The 25313-nt window shown below is 37.5% G+C and overlaps 2 protein-coding genes across 2 annotated transcripts; both read left to right on the top strand.

The window, feature by feature from the left end:
- The first annotated feature begins 16253 nt into the window (after positions 1-16253).
- On the top strand, positions 16254-17096 carry LOC148568839 (uncharacterized). Its single transcript, XM_088484796.1, has 2 exons — positions 16254-16317; positions 16528-17096. Exons 1-2 carry the CDS (start codon positions 16254-16256, stop codon positions 17094-17096), a joined length of 633 nt encoding a protein of 210 aa, XP_088340922.1.
- Positions 17097-19874: 2778 nt separating this feature from the next.
- LOC107636777 (uncharacterized) lies at positions 19875-20339 on the top strand. Its single transcript, XM_016340266.1, has one exon. It carries the CDS (start codon positions 19875-19877, stop codon positions 20337-20339), a length of 465 nt encoding a protein of 154 aa, XP_016195752.1.
- Positions 20340-25313: the final 4974 nt, after the last annotated feature.

Here is a 25313-nt window from a genome sequence, read left to right as displayed (position 1 = left end):
GGGAATAGAGGTGGATCAAGCAAAAATAGAGGTAATTGAAAAATTACCACCCCCTGCCAATGTTAAGGCAATTAGAAGCTTTATGGGGCATGCAGGATTCTATAGGAGGTTTATAAAGGATTTTTCAAAAATCGCAAAACCTCTAAGCAATCTGCTAGCTGCTGACACGCCATTTGTGTTTGACACAGAATGTCTGCAGGCGTTTGAAATGCTGAAAGCTAAGCTGGTCACAGCACTAGTTATTTCTGCACCAGACTGGACATTACCATTTGAGCTAATGTGTGATACCAGTGATCACGCCATTGGTGCAGTTTTGGGACAGAGGCATGACAAGCTTCTGCACGTCATTTATTATGCTAGTCGCATTTTAAATGATGCCCAGAAAAATTACACAACCACAGAAAAAGAATTACTTGCAGTGGTTTATGCCATTGACAAGTTCAGATCATACTTAGTAGGATCAAAAGTGATTGTTTATACTGACCATGCTGCTCTTAAATATCTACTCACAAAACAGGATTCAAAACTCAGGCTCATCAGATGGGTGTTGCTTCTACAAGAGTTTGATATAGAAATAAGAGACAGAAAAGGGACGGAGAACCAAGTGGCTGATCATCTGTCCCGGAAAGAGCCAGTAGAAGGGACGTCCCTCCCCTCTCTTGAGATCTCTGAGACTTTTCCGGATGAGCATTTATTTGCCATTCAGGAAACACCATGGTTTGCCGATATCGCAAACTATAATGCTGCAAGGTTCATACCCAAAGAGTACAACAGGCAACAAAAGAAAAAATTAATCACTGATGCAAAGTACTACTTGTGGGATGAACCCTATCTCTTTAAGAGATGTGCAGACGGAATAATCCGTAGGTGTGTTCCTAGAGAAGAAGCACAGAGGATCCTATGGCATTGCCATGGATCTCAATATGGAGGCCATTTCGGAGGTGAGCGAACAGCTACCAAGGTCCTCCAATGCGGCTTCTATTGGCCCACACTCTATAAAGATTCCCGAGAGTTTGTACGTAACTGTGACAGTTGCCAAAGAGCATGGTTACGCCATGCCTCAACAAGAAATCTTGGAGATTGAATTGTTTGACGTATGGGGAATTGACTTCATGGGACCTTTCCCACCATCATTCTCAAACACCTATATTCTGGTGGCAGTTGACTATGTATCAAAATGGATTAAAGCCATTGCCACACCCACCAATGATACTAAAACAGTGCTGAAGTTCCTCCGGAAATATATCTTCAGCAGGTTTGGGGTCCCTAGAGTACTAATCAGTGATGGGGGCACTCACTTCTACAACAAACAGTTTTACTCTGCCATGGTCCGGTATGGGATTCGCCACAAGGTGGCGACCCCATATCATCCACAGACTAATGGACAAGCTGAAGTCTCTAACAGAGAGCTAAAAAGAATCCTAGAACGGACTGTAAATACCCGTAGAAAGGATTGGGCAAGAAGCTTGGATGATGCTCTGTGGGCATACAGAACAGCATTCAAGACTCATATAGGGACCTCTCCATACCAACTGGTCTATGGTAAGGCATGTCACCTGCCCGTGGAACTGGAACATAAAGCCTACTGGGCAACCAGATTCCTGAACTTTGATGCCAGATTAGCTGGAGAAAAAAGATTGCTCCAGCTAAATGAGCTAAAGGAATTCAGATTCACTGCTTTCGAAAATGCCAAGCTTTATAAAGAAAAATAAAAAAAGTGGCATGACAGAAAGCTGTCATCTAGAATCTTTGAACCAGGACAAAAGGTTCTGTTGTTCAACTCTAGGCTCAGGCTATTCCCCGGGAAACTGAAGTCCCGGTGGAAGGGACCATATGTGATTACAAGTGTATCACCATATGGTTATGTAGAGCTTCAAGATATTGATTCTGATAAGAAGTTCATTGTTAATGGACAGAGAATCAAGCACTATCTTGAAGGCAATGTTGAGCAAGAGTGCTCAAGGCTGAAGCTAGACTAAAAGCTCAGCAAGGTCCAGCTAAAGACAATAAAGAAGCGCTTGCTGGGAGGCAACCCAGCCATGGGGCATCAATCCTCTAAGCATTTTTGCCCTCTTTTTATTTTTATTTTTATTTGTTTATATAAAGTTCACTGATCCTAAAACAGAGAAAAAGAGCTCACTGGCAAGAAAACGCCAGTAAAAGTCTGTTTTGGGCGTTCAACGCCCAACAGAAGCATCCACTGGGCGTTGAACGCCAGTGAGGATAGCCATCTGGGCGTTAAACGCCAGAAAGAAGCTCTTTCTGGGCGTTTAACGCCAGATTTACAGCATTCTGGGTGTTCAGAAAAATGCCCAGTAACAAAGGACTTCCTGGCGTTCAACGCCAGAAAGAAGCAGCAGCTGGGCGTTGAACACCCAGGAGAGGCAGCATTTGGGCGTTGAACGCCCAAAACATGCAGCGTTTGGGTGTTCAAACGCCAGGATGGTGGGGAGGAGGTAAATTCATTTTTTCTTCATATTTTTTATTTTAATCTTAATTTTCATGCTTTAATTCATGATTTCTTGCATAAACATGTTAAGAACCCTGATTTCTAAAATCCCTAATTTCTAAAAACCCTACCTTAAAAATATCAAATGTATCTTAATCCATAAGCACAAACCCTCTTTTTCAAATTCAATCCAACTCTTTTTCAAAATTTCAAAACAAATCTAATTTTTTCAACTAATATCTTTTTCAAATCTCCACATTATCTTTTTCAAAATCTAGATTTATCTTTTTCAAAAATTTTTCATATCTTTTCAATTTTAAACTATATCCTCTCTTATCATATCTTCTATCTTATCTTTTCCAAATTAATCTTTTTATCATATCTTTTCAAAATTTTCGAACCCACCCCCCTCCCTTTATATATGGGTTCGGCCTCCACCCTCCTCCATCAACAATTGCACCTAGCTCTCCTTCTATCCCTCTCCTTTATTTTCTTTTGCTTGAGGACAAGCAAACCTCTAAGTTTGGTGTGTTTATCCGTGATCACTAAGAGCATGGCTCCTAAGGGAAAACAACCCACTTCAAGAGGCAAGAAAGAGAGCGTTCCAAAACCACTTTAGAATCAAGGGAAGTTCTTATCTAAAGAACATTCAGACCATTATTATAAAATAATGGGTCTAAGATCAGTGATCCCGGAAGTTAGATTCGATCTGAAAGAAGACGAATATCCGGAGATCCTGGAGCAAATCCGAATCAGGAACTGGGAGATCCTAGCCAATCCTGAAACGAAAGTGGGAAGGAATATGGTCCAGGAGTTCTACACTAATATGTGGCATACAGACAGGCAAAGACTATCTGGATCTGATATCTATGACTATCGAACCATGGTCAGAGGAAAGATTATTCATACCCACCCTGACAAGATCAGAGAGATCTTAAAGCTACCTCAGCTGAAAGATGATCCAGACTCCTTCAATAGGAGAATGATGAGAACAAACAAGAGCCTGGATAAGATTCTAGAGGACATATGCATCCCTGGAGCCAGGTGGACCACCAGCACGAAGGGTGTTCCTAATCAACTCAAAAGAGAAGATCTCAAACCAGTAGCCAGAGGCTGGCTGGACTTCATTGGGTATTCCCTGCTGCCCACTAGCAACCGTTCTGAAGTCACTGTTAAAAGAGCGGTGATGATCCATTGCATCATGATGGGAAAAGAAGTGGAAGTTCATCAACTGATTTCAACTGAATTCTACAAAATTGCTAACAAAAATTCTAAAGAGGCCAGGTTGGCTTACCCAAGCTTGATTTCTCTGCTCTACAAGGACGCTGGAGTAAGGATGGGAATAACTGAGTATATCTCAATTGAGAAACCAATCACCAAAGCATCAATGGAAAAACAACAAGCACAGGATGACCCCATCAAGAAGAAAACACAGGAATTTCTCCCAGAAATCCCTCAATCTGAATATTGGGAGTATCTTGAAACATCAGTTACCAAGATGCAAGAAGCTATGGAACAAATAATAAAGGAACAGAAGGAACAAAGTCAAATTCTTTGCTATTTGATTAAAGAACAGGAAGAGCAAGGGCGTGACTTGAGGGAATTAAAGCGCCAGAAGTTATCTCTTGAAGGACCAAGCACCCCACAGATCCGAGGAACATCCACTTCCCAGAACAAAGGTTGTTAAATTCCAATTTCTGCTTTAACTCTGTGATAGTTGTCGTTATAGGAGTTTACCTTAGGAGTCATATAGTAGTAATTAGTGTCTATTTTGATTTTATCTCCAATTAAGTTATAGTCTATTTTTCTCATCATCAGCAAACATGAATAAAATAGCAGATCCTTTGAATAAGAGGCAATAAAATTTGAGTTTTAATAAGAAAAATTCTAATTAGTAGCATGTGGTGGCAATGCTTTCTGTCTTCTGAATGAATGCTTGAACAGTGCATATATCTTTTGAATTTGTTGTTTAAGACTGTTAAATATGTTAGCTCTTGAAAGAATGATGAACATGAGACATGTTATTGATAATCTGAAAAATCATAAAAATGATTCTTAAAGCAAGAAAAAGCAGCAAAGAACAAAGCTTGCAGAAAAAAAATAGAAAGAAAAAGAAAAACAAGCAGAAAAAGCCAAAAGCTCTTAAAACCAAAAGGCAAGGGTAAATAAAAAGGATCCCAAGGCTTTGAGCATCAGTGGATAGGAGGGCCTAAAGGAATAAAATCCTGGCCTAAGCGGCTAAACCAGGCTGTCCCTAGCCATGTGCTTGTGGCGTGAAGGTGTCAAGTGAAAACTTGAGACTGAGCAGTTAAAGTCAAGGTCCAAAGCAAAAAGAAGAGTGTGCTTAAGAACCCTGGACACCTCTAATTGGGGACTTTAGCAAAGCTGAGTCACAATCTAAAAGGGTTCACCCAATTATGTGTCTGTGGCATTTATGTATCCGGTGGTAATACTGAAAAACAAAGTGCTTAGGGCCACGGCCAAGACTCATAAAGTAGCTGTGTTCAAGAATCATCATACTGAAATAGGAGAATCAATAACACTATCTGAATTCTAAGTTCCTATAGATGCCAATCACTCTAAGCTTCAATGGATAAAGTGAGATGCCAAAACTGTTCGGAAGCAAAAAGCTACTAGTCCCGCTCATCTAATTAGAATCTAAGCTTCACTCAAAAACTCTGAGATATTATTGCTTCTTGACTTATTAGTCTTCTATTTTATTTGTCTAGTTGCTTGAGGACAAGCAACAGTTCAAGTTTGGTGTTGTGATGAGCGGATATTTTATACGCTTTTTGGGGTTAATTTCATATAGATTTTAGTATATTTTAGTTAGTTCTTAGTTTATTCTCATTAGTTTCTAGGAAAATTTCATATTTCTGGACTTTACTATGAGTTTGTGTGTTTTTCTGTAATTTCAGGTATTTTCTGGCTGAAATTGAGGGAGCTGAGCAAAAATCTGATTCAGGCTGAAAAAGGACTGCTGATGCTGTTGGATTCTGACCTCTCGGTACTCAAAATAGAATTTCTGGAGCTACAGAGGTCCAAATGGCGTGCTTCCAATTGCGTTGGAAAGTAGACATCCAGGGCTTTCCAGAAATATATAATAGTCTATACTTTGCTCAAGGATAGATGACGTAAACTGGCGTTCAACGCCAGTTCTATGCTGCTATCTGGCGTCCAGCGCCAGAAACAAGTTACAAAGTGGAGTTCAACGCCAGAAACAGGTTACAACCTGGCGTTGAATGCCCAAAACAGCCCAGGCACGTGAGAAGCTTTAGTCTCAGCCCCAGCACACACCAAGTGGGCCCCAGAAGTGGATTTCTGCACTATCTGTCATAGTCTACTTATTTTCTGTAAACCTAGGTTACCAGTTTAGTATTTAAACAACTTTTAGAGATTTATTTTACATCTCATGACATTTTAGATCTGAACTTTGTACCTTTTGATGGCATGAGTCTCTAAACTCCATTGTTGGGGGTGAGGAGCTCTGCTGTGCCTCGATAAATTAATGCAAGTATCTCTGTTTTCCATTCAAACATGCGTGTTCCTATCTAAGATATCCATTCGCGCCTAATTATGGAGAAGGTGATGACCCATGACATTCATCACCTTCCTCAATCCATGAACATGTGTCTGACAATCACCTCCGTTCTACATCAGATTGAATGAATATCTCTTAGATTCCTTAATCAGAATCTCCGTGGTATAAGCTAGAATCCATTGGCATCATCCTTGAGAATCCGGAAAGTCTAAACCTTGTCTGTGGTATTCCTAGTTGGATTCTGGGATTGGATGACTATGACGAGCTTCGAACTTGCGAGTGCTGGGCATAGTGACAGACGCAAAAGGATAACGAATCCTATTCCGGTATGATCAAGAACCTACAGATGATTAGCTGTGCGGTGACAGCGCACCTGGACCATTTTCACTGAAAGGAAGGATGGTAGCCATTGACAACGGTGATCCTCCAACATACAGCTTGCCATAGGAGGGACGTGCATGCGTGAAGAAGAAGATAGGGAGAAAGCAGAGATTCAAAGGACGAAGCATCTCCAAAACTCCAACATATTCTCCATTACTGCACAACAAGTATTTAATTCGCACTCCTTTATTTTCTACAATTTGAACTGATAAACATAATTGACTTTCTGACTAAGATTTACAAGATAACCATAGATTGCTTCAAACCAACAATCTCCATGGGATTTGACCCTTACTCACGTAAGGTATTACTTGGACAACCCAGTGCACTTGCTGGTCATGTGTGCGAAATTGTAAGAGAGTAACAATTTTGTGCACCATTGATCCATCAAATTACAACAGAGCTCCCTAACCCAATGAAAGGGGTTTAGTTGTTCATAGCTCTGGAAAATGAAAACAAAGATGGAGAATACATTATGAAACTAGAAGTGCAGAGAAAGTAAAATATAGAGAGTAGTTCTATGCCAAGAGGCTCCCTATAATTTCCAACTCCCTTTTCAATTCAAAGCTACTCCTATATATACTACTCTTCTGATCTTCTAGTTGGCTCTTCAAGTCTTGGGTATGGGCCTTTGGATCTTGAGTTTGAAGCAGTTATCTTCTTCATTGGGATTGGCTTTACTTGCAGAGAGAAAGTGTGAAGTGGGCAGAGACTTTAGCTCAGGACGTTAGTGGTGTTAACGTTTAAGTGGAGATGTGGGTTCGAGAACGTTAGTGACAATCACCTTTTTTACTAACGTTCCTCACCAAAGTAAGAGCCACGTTAACTCCAACGTTAGTGGCACATACGTTGCTACTAACGTTGCCTCTTTGTCCTTCGCACACGTTATTGGGACTCACCTTTCCCAGTAACGTTGAGAAGTCTCCCCCTTCCTTATGTTAGAGTCCACGTTAACTTAGTTAACGTGGCTCTTTTAACGTAGGCTTGCCAACCTTCGAGAACGTTAGTGACACTTACCATTGTCACTAACGTTCCAATGTGCCCCTATTTCTCACGTTAGAGTTCACGTTAACTAGGTTAACGTGGCTTCTAACGTGGCCATGCTAGCCATCCCCAACGTTAGTGACAAAGTTGAGTGTCACTAACGTTGGCTCATCATTCCCTTATCCACGTTAGCTTCCACGTTAACTAAGTTAACGTGGGAGTTAACGTGGCTCATAGTGGCTTGTGTGGGCTCATTCCAACGTTAGTGACAATGTTGGGTGTCACTAACGTTGGCGATCACCTCCCTTCTTCACATTAACTTCCACGTTAACTAAGTTAACGTGGCTTATTGGGGCTTGTATAGGTTCCTTCCAATGTTAGTGACAATGTTTGGTGTCACTAACGTTGTCGACCACCTTGTTTCTTCACGTTAGCTTCCACGTTAACTAGGTTAACGTGGGAGTTAACGTGGCTTATTGTGACTTGGCCAACGTTAGTGATAAAGTTGAATGTCACTAACGTTGGCTTCCCCTTTACTTCTTAACGTTAGAGGCCACGTTAACTAAGTTAACGTGGCAACTAATGTGGCCACTTATAAGCTTTGTCCAACGTTAGTGATAATGTTAAGTGTCACTAACGTTGGCTCCATTTCCTTTCTTCCACGTTAGAGTTCACATTAACTTAGTTAACGTGACTCTTAACGTGGGCAATGATGGCTTCGAGAGCGTTATTGGCAATTACTTTTCTCATTAACTTTGCAAGTTACTCCCATTCTACGTTAGTGTTAACGTTAGTGTAACTAACGTATCCACTAATGTGGTTCTTCTTTACTTCCTTTGTCCCGAAATCAAGCAATAAAGTGCATCAAAGTTCTAATCCAAGTCATGGGAAATGCAACATCCAATTTGTCATTAAATTCATGCAAAATCCTCATGAAATCATGTAAAGAGCACAATGTATGTTTGAATCAAGATGTAAGTGAATATCTACCCAAAACTAGCTTATTTCCTAAGGAAATGCATGAAACTACCCTAAAAACAGTAAAGAAAAGGTCAGTAAAACTGGCCAAAATGCCCTGGCATCAATGCGCGAGGCTGCACTCACGCCAATAGCACAAATCAGGTCACGCGTACGCGTCACTTGAAACTAGCGCCAACCACACGAACGCATGCTCCACGCGTCTGCGTCGCATGCGACACACAGTTTAACTAGACCTGCGCCAGAATTCCTATCTTTTCTTCCATAATCCTAATTTTTTTTCTTTTCCTTTCTTAATTCTTTCTTCCTCCTTCTTTCTTCTTTATTCCTTTTCACTTTTTACCTTCTCCCTCCTTCTTTATCATCATCATCAAGGTTCTTTTTTTTCTTCTTACCTCTTTATTTTTCATTATTATTTTTATACATGTTTTCTTCTTCTTTTTCTTTTTACTTTTATTATCTATGTTTTTTTTCCTTTCTTTTTCTTTTTTCTTTTTGCATCCTTTTAATTGGTGTTAAAAATTTATTTGGGTGATTATTTTCTTTTATAATTGCTTGTGGATTATTAAGAAATTGTTTGACAATTAATATTACTTTTTAAGGGTTGTTTGCATGTTCAAATCTAATACTTTCAATAACATATTTACCATGCATGCTAAGTGTTTGTGAAAAAGCCCGTATGGCATTGTGCATTTTTAAATTATTCTATTCTTCTACTCTAATGCCTATTTTTTCACAAAACCCCTTTTTATATATTATTCATTGGATATAATTGTCAATACAAACAGATTGTTAGTTTGAAACACTTGATAATCAAATTGGGCATTTAATGCTTGATCTATGCTACTCATGCCTTTGCCAGCATGCCAATAAACATCTTGCATTTACTTGCCATAACATGCACTTGCTATATTTCCATTGATGAACTTTTCACATGTAGTCGCGACCATGTGTTAACGACATCCTTCTTTACCGTGCATTGATTATCACTTGTACCATCCTCTTCCTTGCTCTAACCCTTAGCTTTAAAAGTTACTTTTTTTTTCTTTTCAGGATGGCCACTAAGAAAGGTAAAGAGAAAGCTACTCCCAAACCACCAGCAAGGAAAGGAACAAAAAGAGCACTAGCTGCGGAGCCATCTTCAACAGTAGTAAAGCCCTCGCCAAAGCGAGTCAAGAGGATCATCAAGGTCGATGAAAAAGAGAAAGCCTTTCCAACAAAGGACACTGTGCAGTTCACTAACCGCTACTGTGAGCAGATGTTTCCCACCCTGGCTGAGCGGAACTATAATAATGAGTACCTTCTCATCCCCCGACCAACATTGTTGAATTTGTTGAGCCCCGAATTGAACGAAGACAATGGGATTCCTACGGAGACAGCCACGGCAGGTCAATCTTTCATGGGTAGTTGAATTCTACTCAAACTTTCACATGCCAACCCTGCAGACTGTCTATGTCGTCAGAAGCAAGTCCCCATAACTGAAGAGGCCATTCAGCAAGCTTTAGATCTTCCCCCTGCCCTAGAAAGATTGGACGCATTCCAAGAAGCCTCCTTCAAGCGCCAGACATACCAATTTGACTAGGACGCCGTTCTCAGAGTTATAGCACAACCTGGCAGCAAATAGATCTATGGATACCATCGATCCTGACCTAAGGGAATATTGGCTTCAGCACTCACCTTGGAGGCTCGAGTATGGGCACAGATTATGTCCCATTACGTTTTTTCGAGCACTCACAAGTCCTCCTTCACTGCAGATATGGCGTTTCTACTCTGGTGTATCCTTACAGACCAGCCTCTCAACTTACCAAGACACATCCGGAATGCTATGGAACACATACAAATTGCGGGTAACCTACCTTTTCCCGCCTTGGTTTTAGATCTAGTCTCAGTAGCTGGAGTCTCCTACAAAGCTGGGGACACCAAGGCCATGATTCCACGGGATGATCAGTACGTCCCTAACAGGAAGTTCATCAGACCTCCAACAGCAACTATCAACCGGACCACAGAACCAGCGGAAGATATCCCTTCTCCTTCCACATCACAAGAACCTTCATCAAACCAACTGCTCCATCAGATACTTGAGAGGTTGGACCGGCTTGACCGGCAAGAAAAGTGAAGAGAGCGCCGTAACAAGTGCCAATTTACATACCTCAAGGAGCTGCTTGTTGGTAACCATAAACCACCCACCTGAAGAAGACCCAGACACCCCGGACTCCACTTCATTTACCAGCACAGGGAGCCATGACGGTCCCGATTGTTGAGATGCTACTACCAACCCCCCTCTGTTCCTGACTGATGGCACCGAGGACAGTGCCAAGCTTTAAGTATGGGGAGGTCGGTCAATACCTTACTTTCGGAGGTAATTTCTCTTTCTTAACATCAATAAATTAGTTATTTTTCTTTTGTTAGGATAGGATAGATTGCATAATAATAGGTATTTGCATGCATGTTCTATTTGGTTGAAAAATAATATGTTTCTTTTCAAGACTCTATTTTGAAAATCTTACTAATTTAAATCAAAACTTTTGAGTTGAAAAAAAATTTGTTTGAAGACTGTAAATTGGAACATGGTAAGTTGAAAAAAATTATGTCACCCTTGTTAGCCACTTTGAGCCTTTCTATCCCATTTGTTCTATATTTTACCACATCACTAGCCTTAAGCGGAAAAACAAATTAAAAACCCCAAATTGAATCTTTGGTTAGCTTAAGATAGAGATTGTGTGTCAATTAAGTGTGGAAAAACTATAGAAACATGGGTTAATAAGGGAATATGTTATATTTTTACAATTGATAAAATATTGGGAATTTGGGTACCTACTCATGTAAGACCAGAAAAATAAAAAATCCATGTGCATTGATAATTTATGTTTATTTCTCTATTAAAAAATCCAAAAAAATATTCAATAAATAAGTAAATAAATAAGGGGACAAAATTACCCCAATGCAATGTTAAGTTAATGAAAAGATCAATGCATATGTGATACAAATTAGAAGAAAAGTTGATGCATGAGTATGTAATGCAAAAGTGAGAATTTTTGGTAGCTAGGCATGAATTTAAAAGTATATAGTGTATGTATAGGTAAGAGCTTAGGTTAATCAAGGATTCAATTTATAGCTCACTTAGCCATATATATACCCTCACCCTTACCTTGGCCCTATTACAACCTTGAAAAGACCTCATGATGTTTGCATTGGTACATTAAATACTTGTTGATTGGTTAGGTGAAGAACAAAGTTTTGAAAGCATGACTAGAGAAGAGTAGAGTGATTACCCTATACACTTGAGTGATTAGAGTGCACATATATTATCAGTAAGGGTTCAATGCTTAATTCTATGTTCCCTGCTTTCATGAGCTGTCTTCTTATAAGTTTACTTGTTTTTACTGTATGATTTTAATTAGTGATATTTGATTTATATTTGTCTTGAAGAACTTATTTACTTTTAACCAAGTAGGCAAAATCATTCTAGCATATAGTTGCATTCATAGGTTGCATTGCATTGCATGAGTCTTATCTTCCCTTATTTAGTCTTTTAATCTCCTTGAGCTAAGCATGAGGACATGCTAATGTTTAAGTGTGGGGAGGTTGATAAACCACTATTTTATAGTTTATCTTGTGTTTAATTGAATGATTTTATCAAGCTTCTACCCACTTATTCATATGATTTACAAGATTTTACAATTCCTTCCTAGTGTTATTCTATGGTTGAAAACTTGCTTCCTAGAGATCTTTAATTTGTATATTTTAATTCTTCTTTATACCATTCGATGCCATGATCCGTGTGTTAACTGTTTCAGGCTTTATAGGGCAGGAATGGCTTAGAGAATGGAGAGGAAGCTTACAAAAATGGAAGGAACACAAGAAACCAAGGATCTAGCAAGCACCGATGCGCATGCATGGCTCACGCGAGCGCGCGATATGGAGAAATTTGCAGCGACACGTGCGCATGCCTGACGCGTATGCGTGGATTGGAGTTCTGCAAGATGACGCGCACGCGTATACGTGACACGCCAAAACGACCAGCGACGAGCACGCGTGACTGACGCGTACACATGACATGTGCGATCTGCAGATTTAACAGAAAACGCTGGGGGCGATTTCGGGCCGAGTTTTGACCCAGTTTCCGGCCCAGAAACTCATAATAGAGCCAGGAAACCTGCAGAGACTCAAAAGAGATTCTCATTAGCATAGTTTTAGGTTTTTAGATCTGAATCTAGAGAGAAAATTACTCTTCCTCTAGGTTTTCTTTACATTCATAATTTATTAGTTTTATGCTTTTACTTTTGGATATTGAAGAGTCATCACCTCCGTTGAAGATACTATTCTAGTTTGTTTCCTTACTCTTTTATTTATTCCATATTCTTAATTCTTGTTTAGAGTTACAATTGGATTATTTTCATGGATTGTTAATGAAAAAGATTACTTTTATTTTTAATTAAATTGCAGTTATTGTCTATCATGTCTTTCTTTTATTCCCTTTTTAATTCTATGCAAGTAATTTTCATGTCAATGGAGTAGATTCCCAACATGACATGGGGGTTGATTAAGAGGAGACACTTGAGTTGGAATGCTCAAGTGATTAGTTAAATTGAAAGTTGTTGGCTAATTCTGTATTTACTAACGGTAGACCTTCCCAAGGGAGAGGACTAGGATTTGCGAATAAGATTTAGCTCAATCACTTGACTTTCCTTTATTTAGTAAGGGTTAACTAAGTGAAAATAACAACCTCTTTATACTACACTTGAGAAAATTCCAACAAAGATAGAACTTCCAATTAATCATTCCCCCAGTCAAGGCCTTTTTAATTAGAATATATATTTCTCTTTTAAATTACAATTATTTATTTTCTGTCATTCAACTCTCAAAAATCTCAGAAAACTCCTGATTAATAACTTAGCACCCCTTCTAGCAACTCGTTGGGAGACGACTTGGGACTCATACTCCCAGTATTTTTATTCTAAATTTTTGTGACAACCTTTCTAAATTGATGAGGCGGATTTTCGCTGGTTAAGGGCTATACTTGCAACGCTGTTCTTATATTATAATCTCTTAATTGGTCTAATCTCTGCCACGCATCAGTTGGGTTATGGTTTCGCTTATCAAGGTAGGGGCCTTTTTCAGAAAACTATACTTTATAAATTAGAATTGTTATATATAGATACTGATGTTAGAAATGTATCTTTAGTGATTGTACACATCTTATGTATTGTTGGTTGTCTTGGTTGGATATGAATGTTTATTTGACTGGATTATTGTTGGTTTTGCTAAATGGACGGTCTCGAAGTTGTTTCTTTAAAGTTTTGAAAAATGAGTTTGAATCTATTTTATTGAAATATGAGAATGATATGAATTTTTAGAATTTGTCTAATTTTAAACTATTTTGGTTTTGAACCTGTGGAAAGAGTTGAGGAATGGTTTGGTTAGGACTCGAAAAGGGTGGCCAAGTCGAAGTTTTAGGGGAGATGCTGCCGATATTTTATGAAATTTAAGATTTTGTTTTAAAATGTGATTTAGAAAAGGAATGAATTTGAGAGGTTCTATTATTTGGTCCTTGATTTATTAAGAAATAGGTGTTTCGAGTTTAATCTGTTTAAGGAAAGTTTATGTTTTAGGATTGATTTAAATATGAAAGGACCTACATTTTTGAACTTTGATTAAAGGAGTACTCTTGAAGGAGTTTTAGTGGATTTTAAAAGAAATTGAACTTTGATTAATTAAGTTCGTTTTGCTTTTAAACTATTCTTTAAATTTTGATTTAGCAAGATTAACCAATTCCGGGCCTTTGGGAAGGTTACAGATTTAAGAATGAAATAGAACTGGTTTGGAACTTAGTGTTTTAAACATGCTTTGATTTTGGTTTTAAATCTCTATTTTAATTGTTTTCAATAATTTTGGTTTTAGAATTGGTTTCATTTTCACTATTATTTTACATGCTTTGGTTTTTGCTTTAAGTCTCTATTTCAATTTACTTCAAATTAAGTAACTATGATTTCGAGGATTTAAGAACTTAAGAAATGAGGTAGGTTATTCTTCCCTAGAGTCTTAAGTCTTTTCAAAGAGAATTCCCATTTGATATGATTTTTAAGAAAAAGTGGATTATGAACTTGGAATAATTTGAGAAATGAGGATTTTAAAATTAAGACTGAGATGGATTGATTTTGGTTTCCAAGTAAAGAGATTTGAGAAAAAAGTGACTTATGGCTTGAATGATGATTGATTTGATATGAATTGTTAATGAAGTGCAGAAATGATGATGAATAAATGAATATGTGGCTTTTGCACTTCTTTTATCTGAGACACGAGTTTCCCTGGGTAACGTACCGTGGCTTGCCACCATGTGTTCCAGGTCGAGACTTGATACTCTGTTGACCCTACGACGTAAGATGTGACTGGGCACTCTAAATTCCTGAGAAGGTTGGCCCCCATTGAGCATTTTATAAATATGAGAAAAAGCTATGCATAGACTCTTGGGGATGCACGTCGGGGGACAGTCCAGGGTTTAGCAGCCGGACTTGTCGGGTTGGCTTGATAACCGACAGATGAGACTTATCAGCCATAGGGCAAGCATTTATCATTTGCATCTATGTGACATTGTTTGGGTTTGCATATTGTACTTGGTTTGCCTACGTGAATAATTATGTTTAATTGCTAATTGCTCTACTTAATGTAACTCCTTGAGTGTGCTTGAACATTCCTACTTGTGTTTGTGATTGAAAATTGGTTGGATTGGCTATTGTTTGAATTGTGTAGGCCTAGGACCGTGGTTGGTTATGAGATGGGCCGAAGGCCATGTTTGGTTTGTGTTTCTAGTTTAGAAAAGTATGAAAAACTAAACTGATTCAGCATAGACTTAATGAACCTATTCTTGGAACAGGTTGCTCATTCATGCTGTTAGGAAAAATCTTTTGAAAGGCTTTTGAATTTTGAAGAAATAAATAGTTTCCTCTTTCAGAAAAGATTTTAGATATTTAATGGTAAATCTTTCGGTTTTAAAAGGATGCATGAGACAGTTATTAATTACTATGCTTTAAAAAGAGTTTTATCTTCACATATCCTATTATAGTAATTCTCTAACCTCATAGTGAGAACCTACGAGGACAATGTTCTCACTCCCCTATAGGTCCTTTCTTTTTCAAGTTATGGGCGATGAAGTTCAGAAGAACTTATTTATTTTCCTTTTTTGTTTTAACAATATTATGTTGTATTAGTTACTTTTTCCCTCGCCTTTATCTTTACAAGTTTTTATAAGAGGGATAGGATTCTGATTATGTAATGCTTGTAAAATTAATAAGATGTATACATACATATATATATATATATATATATATATATATACATATATATATATATATATATATATACATATATATATATATATATATATATACATATATATATATATATATACATATATATATATATATATATCCTCTGTAAGTATTGAGTTTTGTATGGATGTATGTTATTTCTTAAAAAGTCTTTCGAGCGGTAATACGATTTAAGTTTTAAACAGGATCATATTTTAGTATTAAATATTATAAGAATCGTCGTAATACTCGAATTATCAGAGTGGCGCAGCCGGAAGCGTGACATTCTGATAGTTAGGGTGTTACACCGGTAATGGCAAATGTTCATCCTCATGAGCCTTTAAAGTTGTATATTGCAGCATCCATGAATACGATCGAATGTATGTTGCTGAAGATGATGAAAATGGACATGAACGGGTCATTTATTATCTTAGTCGGTATTAACTGACATAGAAACAAGCTATTCGCCCATCGAAAAGTTGCGTTTGTATCTTTATTATGCTTGCACAAAATTAAAGTGTTATATGGGTGCAAAACTGGCGAAGGTAATCGCACAGACTAACTTAGTTAAATATATGTTAACTTATCCTATGCTAAGAGGTCGATTAGGAAAATGGATGTTAGCTTTAACAAAGTTCGATTTATAATATGTTCCAACAAAGGCTATGAAAGGTCAGGTTATTGCAGATTTTCTAGTAGACCATTCGAATAATCTGAATGACCAGGGGACAAACATAATCGATGTACACGTCGACTATTAGAAATTATATTTCGATGGTTTGAAACATAAAGATGGTGCTGGAGTAGGGATTTTAATTATTTCATCAGAAGGGGTTCCATTGAAATTTTTGTTGAGTTAAAATATCCTTGTTCGAATAATGTGGCAGAATATGACGCTTTAATATTAGGCCTTGAAATTTTAATTAGAAAAGGGGCTTTGGAGATTCAAATCCTTGGGGATTCTCAGTTAGTTTTGAAACAGTTATCAAAAGAGTTCAAATGTAATAATGAGAAGTTGCAGAAGTATTTAGCAACAACATGGGAATTGTTAACATCTTTTCGAAAAGTTTCATTAGTTCATATTTCAAGGATTCAAAATGAAATTTCTAATGAGTTGGCCCAAATTTCATCAAGGTACAAAGTATTCCCGAAAACATTGGGAAAATTGGCGAGGGTTCGTCAGATTTTAGTACTAGTTGATGGGAGAGAAGTGTTGGCTTTAGATGAATGCGAGGATGATGATTGGAGAAAATTAGTTGCTAAATATTTAAAAGTTCCTAATGTTCGAGTCGACAAGAAAATACGGTTAAAAGCAATGAATTTTGAGTTGTTGGTTGATGAATTATATAAGAAAGGTCTCGATGGAAGTCTTTCTAGGTGTTTAAGTCAGTCAGATAAAAATATTGCTTTGGAAAAGTTTATAGAGGTATATGTGGTGCCCGTCAGGCTGGGATGAAAATGACATGGATACTACGACGAAATCAGGTCTATTGGCCTTCTATGATTAAAGATTGCATTGATTATGCAAAAGCATGTCAAAAATATCAATGCCATGGAGTGGTAGAACAGATCCCAACATCCGAATTGCATTCGATTATTAAACCTTGGCCTTTTCGAGGATGGGCTCTAGATTTGATGAATAAAAATTGTATCTCAGGATAAAAATGACCCTTTTTTAATCATTCGTCTATAATCTAAATAGAGCCGCTTTTGAATCCACATCAATCGTCAAACTCTATTTTTTTTTTGGAATCATTTAAAGATAGATAATATTAATATATTAATATATATAATAATATTATATATTAATAATATAAGAAAAAAATTCAATTCAAAATTGATAAAATTCATTTTTTTTAAAAAACAAACTATCGAATCGAATATGAATCTTATTCATACAATATCGAAGGAATTTGCGGTTTTTTACTTCCCTTTTAGATTTGGAAATTGTCCATTTTCAAAAAACCAAGAAGTAAAAAGGATGGGTTATTATGTATCGATTGAATCAAAAACTATTCACAATTCCAGAATTGAATCAATTCAATTACATACTGGATCCAAATAAAACTTGGTTCGAAACAATAAACGCAATGTGCGGCTTGAAAGACATAATTATATTAGCTGTGGATTCTTCTATCCACTATTTTTTCGAGTATATGGAAATGGGAGTGCTCTTGGCTCGACATCATTTGTTTTGTTCCACTGGAACTGGGTGTTTGGGGAACAGGAGAGGGGTTGATGATCTAAATAATACACGATGGATAGAAGTTACCAAGGAACCGTGCATTGCACTGAATAGGGAGCCGCCGAATACACCAGCTACGCCTAACATATGAAATGGATGCATAAGAATATTGTGTTCAGCCTGAAATACAATCATAAAATTGAAGGTACCAGAAATTCCTAAAGGCATACCATCCGAAAAGCTTCCTTGACCAATTGGATAGATCAAGAAAACAGCAGTAGCCGCTGCAACAGGAGCTGAATATGCAACAGCAATCCAAGGGCGCATACCCAGACGAAAACTAAGTTCCCACTCACGACCCATGTAACAAGCTACACCAAGTAAGAAGTGTAGAACAATTAGTTCATAAGGACCGCCATTGTATAACCATTCATCAACAGATGCCGCTTCCCATATCGGGTAAAAGTGCAAACCTATAGCCGCCGAAGTAGGAATGATGGCACTCGAAATAATATTGTTTCCCTCTTGTATCATCAAACCATCACCCATTAATACAACACCAACATTATTTGATTCTAAATTTAAAACAATCATATGGTACCCTCCTCAAATTCCACTAACTCCCCCGCCATTACTTCATCAAGACCATAAATACGAGCAATATCGTTACCTACTTGAAGTACAGTACCATTATTTCACTAATTTCATCTGCATGAATGGTTACTATGAGTATTTCTTAATTTAATTCTAGAAGAGAAAAATGATGCATGTACTCTAAATTTACTAAAGAAGAAGGACTAATGCGTTATTTTATATCTTTCATTTCTCCAAACATGCCAATATTAGCACTGATGGTACGTAAATGTAACTCGTTGTTCAAGCAACTATTCAGCGTTCCCAGAGCTCCTTGTAAGGCTTGTTGGAAAATCCGTTGTCGGACTTGATTAATCGTTCTTTGTTGTTCAAAACGAATAGTTTCATTTTTGTAATTTTCTAATTGTTCCAAAGTCGTATAAATTGACTTAATTAAATTCAATTTTTCTCGTTCTATTTCAGAATAATCATTCACTCGAAACTGATCTGCTTCCGTTTCAACTTCCCTTAAACGGGCCCGGACTTTTTCTAGCTGTTCAAGAGCTCCTTCCCGCAGTTCTTCTGAATTTCAAATAGTCTTCAAGATTCTCTGTTTTCGATTATCTAATAAATCACTTAATGAAAGTAGATTCTCTTTCCATTCATTTGAAAACGTCTATGATCTCTTCCCAAACCAAACATGAATCTTTCAATTCATTTGGCTCTCACACTCAATTACTTATAGGACAATTCTTCCTATCTTTTTTAATGAGCCTATCCTCTCTTATTTTTATTTGTATTCAAATATTTATTTGAAAGATATTGAAATTGATAACTAACACAAGACCGGAATTTTTGGAGGACTCTTCTGATCAAACAAATATTTGTCAGCAAAGCTGTTTTTTTTTCTTCAAATCCAAAGGATTCTTATTATTTTATACGTAGGTCATCGATTTCGCATTGTATAAATTGTATAAAAAAAGACTATTCCATATTTTCAAAATAAATTTCTTATTATTAAAATATTCTTTTATTCTATCTATTTCATTTCGATATATGTTCTATAACTATTATATAACTATATATCTATATAGTTAGACTTATATTTAGTTATACTTATATACTAATCTATACTTATATATAATACGCATTGGAACTGCTATGTAGGCTGTTTGTTTACCGAGGGTTCGAATCCCTCTCTCTCCATTAATTCATCAATCTGCAATATCTCAAATGCCAACGGATACCATTATTCCAACTTTAATTGCTATGAATTTTTAATTCCAATTTTTTTGGTAATATAAAAAGCAAAATACTGGAAAAAGTGGACAGGGAATGTAAATCGTCCTATATCCATGTAGATGATACCTGAATGAGCTAAAATTCTCGTATCAAAACTCTTATTTTTTTAGTTAGTATTAAGAAACAAATTGGTAGTAAACCTCGAACCTGGCATGGAACTTTGAGTCAAGTATTATGGGCTTATCGAAATTCACCAAGAGGATCAACTGGTACTTCCCTTTATTAATAGTATATGGTCATGATGTAGTTTTGCCACCAGAGATTAATCTCAATACATTAAGAATCTTGAAACAAGATGAGTTTTCAGTCGATGATTATTGGAATGCAATGTATGATGAATTGAATGATTTGGATTCAGAACGTATGTTGGCACTTGAAAATATGATTCGACAAAAAGAAAGTGTTGCTCGAAATTATAATCGTCGAATAAAAGAGAAGTGTTTCAATATGGGTGAATTGGTTTTAAAATTTGTATTGCCAATGGAAAAGAAGTCAAGATTTCTTGGCAAATGGTCCCATACTTGGGAAGCACCTTTCCAAGTGATTGATTTGTATTCTAGAAATGCATATCGAATTAAAGATATCGATTCTGGAAACATGGTTAAATCGATAAATGGGAAATACTTGAAACAATATTGATGTATGCAGGATCAAGATTAGGAATATAAATAAATCTATAAGAGCACATGGAAAGTCATTATACATGGAAAATGTTCTAAGTAAGTGGAATGAGGGGTGCCAGAAGTTCAGCTAGTTCGGAATAAAGTTGAACCCTCTCACTGTCCAAAGCAAAAAGTGCTTTGATTTTCTCATATTCTTCATTTTGAGCCTTGTCAAGTTGCTTGTCGAATTCTTTTTGTATGCCTTCTATAATGGAAAATTTTGTGAAGATTGCTTGTTGTTTATGTTGAACTGTGGCCAAAAGGATAGCTAAGTGGTGCGCAGAAATTGTGATTACACTTTAATTATGTAAAATTCATCGCTCTTTCTTTCCCTGGTAGTGGCGCTAAAAACATGATGCCAATACCATGGTTCACAACTTCGCACAACTAACCAGCAAGTGCACTGGGTCGTCCAAGTAATACCTTACGTGAGTAAGGGTCGAATCCCACGGAGATTGTCGGTATGAAGCAAGCTATGGTCACCTTGTAAATCTCAGTCAGGCGGATATAAAATAGTAATGGGGTTTTCGAAAATAATTAATAAAATAGGGATAGAAATACTTATGTAAGTCATTGGTGAGAATTTCAGATAAGCGAATAGAGATGCTTTCGTTCCTCTGAACCTCTGCTTTCCTGCTATCTTCACCCAATCAGTCTTACTCCTTTCCATGGCTGGCTTTATGTAATGCATCACCATTGTCAATGGCTACTTTCGGTCTTCTCACAGGAAAATGATCCAAATGCCCTGTCACGGCACGGCTAATCGTCTGGAGGCATCATCCTTGTCAATGGTTTACATCCTATCCTCTCAGTGAAAATGGTCAACGCACCCTGTCACGGCACGACTATTCATCTGTCGGTTCTCGATCATGCTGGAATAGGATTTACTATCCTTTTGCGTCTGTCACTACGCCCAGCAATCGCGAGTTTGAAGCTCGTCACAGTCATTCAATCATTGAATCCTACTCGGAATACCACAGACAAGGATTAGACTTTCCGGATTCTCTTGAATGCCGCCATCATTCTAGCTTACACCACGAAGATTCCAATTAAGAGATCTAAGAGATACTCATTCAGTCGAAGGTAGAACGGAAGTGGTTGTCAGGCACGCGTTCATAGGGAATGATGATGATTGTCACGTTCATCACATTCAGTTTGAAGAGCAAATGAATATCTTAGAAGCGAAATAAGTTGAATTGAATAGAAAACAGTAGTACTTTGCATTAATCTTTGAGGAACAGCAGAGCTCCACACCTTAATCTATGGAGTGTAGAAACTCTATCATTGAAAATACATAAGTGATAATGGAGTTCATTGGTCTCGGCCCCAGAGGGAAACCGGAGTAACCAAGACTGTGAATACAATGATAAAAAGTTCTATTTATAATAAACTAGTCACTAGGGTTTACAAAAGTAAGTAATTGATGCATAAATCCATTTTCGGGGCCCACTTGGTGTGTGCTTGGGCTGAGCTTGAGTGTTGCACGTGTAGAGGTCCTTCTTGGAGTTGAACGCCAGCATTTGTGCCAGTTTGGGCGTTCAACTCTGGTTTTGGATCCTTTTCTGGCACTGGACGCTAGAATTGGGCAGAGAGCTGGCGTTGAATGCCAGTTTGCGTCGTCTATTCTTGGCCAAAATATGAACTATTATATATTGCTGGAAAGCCCTAGATGTCTACTTTCCAACGCAATTGGAAGCGCGCCATTTTGAGTTCTGTAGCTCCATAAAATCCATTTTGAGTGCAGGGAGGTCAGAATCCAATAGCATCAGCAGTCCTTCTTCAACCTCTGAATCTGATTTTTGCTCAAGTCCTTCAATTTCAGCCAGAAAATACCTGAAATCATAGAAAAACACACAAACTCATAGTAAAGTCCAGAAATGTGAATTTAACATAAAAACTAATGAAAACATCCCTAAAAGTAACTAGATCCTACTAAAAACATACTAAAAATAATGTCAAAAAGCGTATAAATTATCCGCTCATCACTAAGTCAGCTTTTCTTTTTCGAATTTTAGCCAGTTTTTGTTCGATTTGGGCCAGTTCTGCTTCAAGTTCTTCTTCTTGTTTGTCATAGTAGGATTGAGCGTTGAAGGCTTGAGTAATCCTCAAATCATATTCTTTGCATAATGTTTTCATTGGTTGAAGAACCTTATTAATTTTTTCTGATTCAGTCTTGATTTTGGCCACTTTCTCCTTGGCCTCTTGCAACTTGTCCTGAATAGTGATACAGTCATTTGAAACTTTTATAAACTTCTTGACTATAGCAGAAAATTGGGGAGAAACCTGAAATTCGAGAGAAGAGCTCAGAATGTCAGAAAGGAGAGAATTCAGGTTTGATTGATTGTCCATTCCAAAGGAGCATGTGTTAAAAGCTTCAAAAGAGTGGTTAGTTGTTAGAGAGTGTGTCGGTTGAGCTCAGAAGGAAGGCTAGATATTGAAGGGTCCTCAGGGGTTGGATTTGAAAGAGGCACTTCATATTCCTGAATGATTTGTGTTAGAAAGGCAACAAGTTCAGCCAGATCAGTATCAGAAGAGATAGAGGTGATATTAGGAATCTCAGGTGATGGTTCAGGATCATGTGAAGAAAAAAGCTCAATGGTTCTTTTTGGGCTTAAAACTCTTCAAGATGAAGGGATGTTCCCCGTATCCTGAGTAGGTAATTCAGGGTTCTATGCAACAGGAGACTTGTGAAGGACATCAGTTTGAATTGGAGAATGAGGATTTTCAATGGGTTGATCTTCTGGTGGTAAGGATTGCTCTTGAGTTAAATCAACTAGAACTTCTGTTTCAGGTAAGATGACTTGAATGGGCTCAACAGAGATCACGGTTTAGATAGAGGAGTGAGATTCTTGTTGTGTTTGTCTTGATTGATCCTCTTGTGTTTCCGATTCAGGGTTAGATGAAGGAGCAGAAACATTTTGAGCAATTTTTTCGGTCTGAAATAAGAAAGAAGTATTTTATAAGTTATGTTTCTTTTTATTTATTTATTATTTTCAAAATTAGTATGAAATTACCTGGATGGATTTTCTTCAAATTAGATGAGGGAATGAATTATTTTTTGAATCATCTTCCGAATCAGAAGAAGCAGCAAAGACGTTTGTTTGAGTTGGCTGCTCACTTTCATCAGAAGAATTTTCACTTGATGATTGAACCTGATAATGATCAAAAGGTCAATCCATCAAGATGTGTTTTCATAAATATGGTAAAAGAAAGGATTTAGAAGCTCGATGGAAAGATTACCTTTTTGAAGGTTCTTGTAGGAACTTTTCGAATTTTCTTTTGTGGTTGTTTTTGTTGTGTTGCAGTTTTGATTCTTCTCTTCAAAGTTCTTTTTGGTGAACTTCCAGTAGCTGAAATAGTCCTGATGGCTGAGTTTTTGATCTCATCAAAGGTGCGACTATATTGGGAAAAATATCTAGTCCACCATTCGGAATAAGATTTGGTGATGTATGAACTGCACTCGTAAATAAGGTGAGCGTAGTTTTCTTTTTGTTGTTGGTTGGTCGTGACACAAAGGTCAATCTCTTCTTTTGAAACCATTGTGACATGACAGAGAGGATGGCTGTTTCGAGGAATAGGAACTGGAATGGTTTAAGAGAAGCCTAATTTCCTAGCAATGTAATGAGGAGCACAGAGAGTTGCTTTAAATTGTTCTTTTTTGTATTGAGGCAGTCTAGTTGGAATCACCTGAACGGCAAGTAACTTTTCCCAATTTTGTTGACAATCTCATCCTCTTAGTCATCAGAGGGAAAGAGAAGGTGTTCGAACCATGAGGGACCAGAGCTTCGACGCAAGAAAAAGGTAAAATTCAGATCATTGTTGTTGAAATTTTTACAAGAGTGAAAAAGGGAGAAAACAGTCCAGAAGAGGTCCTCAGTCGACTTGCCATCTTTAAAATTTGGTTGAAGAGGGGCCAAATGAAATCCTTCGATATATTATTTTTCGAATGTATTGTTCCCATCTTTTTGCATGAATTTCTCGAACACAGCGTTTAACCAGAGTTGGAAAAGCCAAAGAGGACCTCCTACACTGATCGGAGAGTTGATTCGAAGACAGTCAACTAAGTGGCCAAGTTCCTCGAACAAGTGTCCTAGGATTAGCTTGGCCAAATTAAATCTATAACCTTCATGTAAGAGGACAGCCAAAGGAATAAATAGCTTCTGCATTTGGACACTTCTGGAGCAGAAAATAATAGCATTCAACCAATAATACAGAAATACAACATGCTCATCATCAGTCATAGGCTCGTTCTCTTGTCCCATATTTTGAGCAATAATTCACTGTAGGAAGTCTTGTGGACTACTTTATAGTCTCTACTTGGTTGCGCATCGAAGGTTAGTTCGGAAAAACTTACTGGAAGACCAATAATGGTAGCCACATCAAGCAAAAAAAGTCCAATCATTCCACAAGGAAGATGGAAGTTGTTTGTGGTTTTATTCCAGAAGTTTACGACTGCCCCAATCATCCAATGGTGAGTCATGGGTGTGAAGTGGGAAAGTTGAAAGAGTTCTTGGATACCAAGGGTTCTCCAAGCAGCACCCATTTCTGATTCAAGGCGCCTGTGCCAGGCTCAGAAGTTAGCTCCTCGAGGAGTAATTTTAGAGTTGTTCCTAAAGGGTTTCTGCTGGTTAATAAAAAGAGCAATAAGGAGATTTTGTTTGATGAGCAAATCTTCCCCTTTTGCATTAAGGAAGAAGTTGATACGCTTGTTGGCACGCTCCAAAGTTCGAATGGGGCCAACGAAACAGTGGGTCTCGCCGTCGATAGTGAAAGGGATGAGGATCCTCTTATCATCGAGTTTTGGTTGAGGATTGATAAACCCCATTTGTAGGATTTATCTTGTGCTTGATTTAGAGGGTTTTATCATCTTTTCCCACATTTATTCAATGAAATAGCATGGTTTTGTAAATTCTCCTTTAATTGTGCTTTAGAGTGAAAACATGATTTTTAG

The sequence above is a fragment of the Arachis ipaensis genome, chromosome B4, assembly GCF_059453495.1.
Source record: "Arachis ipaensis isolate K30076 ecotype BB chromosome B4, ASM5945349v1, whole genome shotgun sequence".
NCBI lineage: Eukaryota > Viridiplantae > Streptophyta > Magnoliopsida > Fabales > Fabaceae > Arachis > Arachis ipaensis.
The sequence above is the reverse complement of the archived record's forward strand: the minus strand, read 5'-3'. Positions and strand labels throughout refer to the sequence as shown.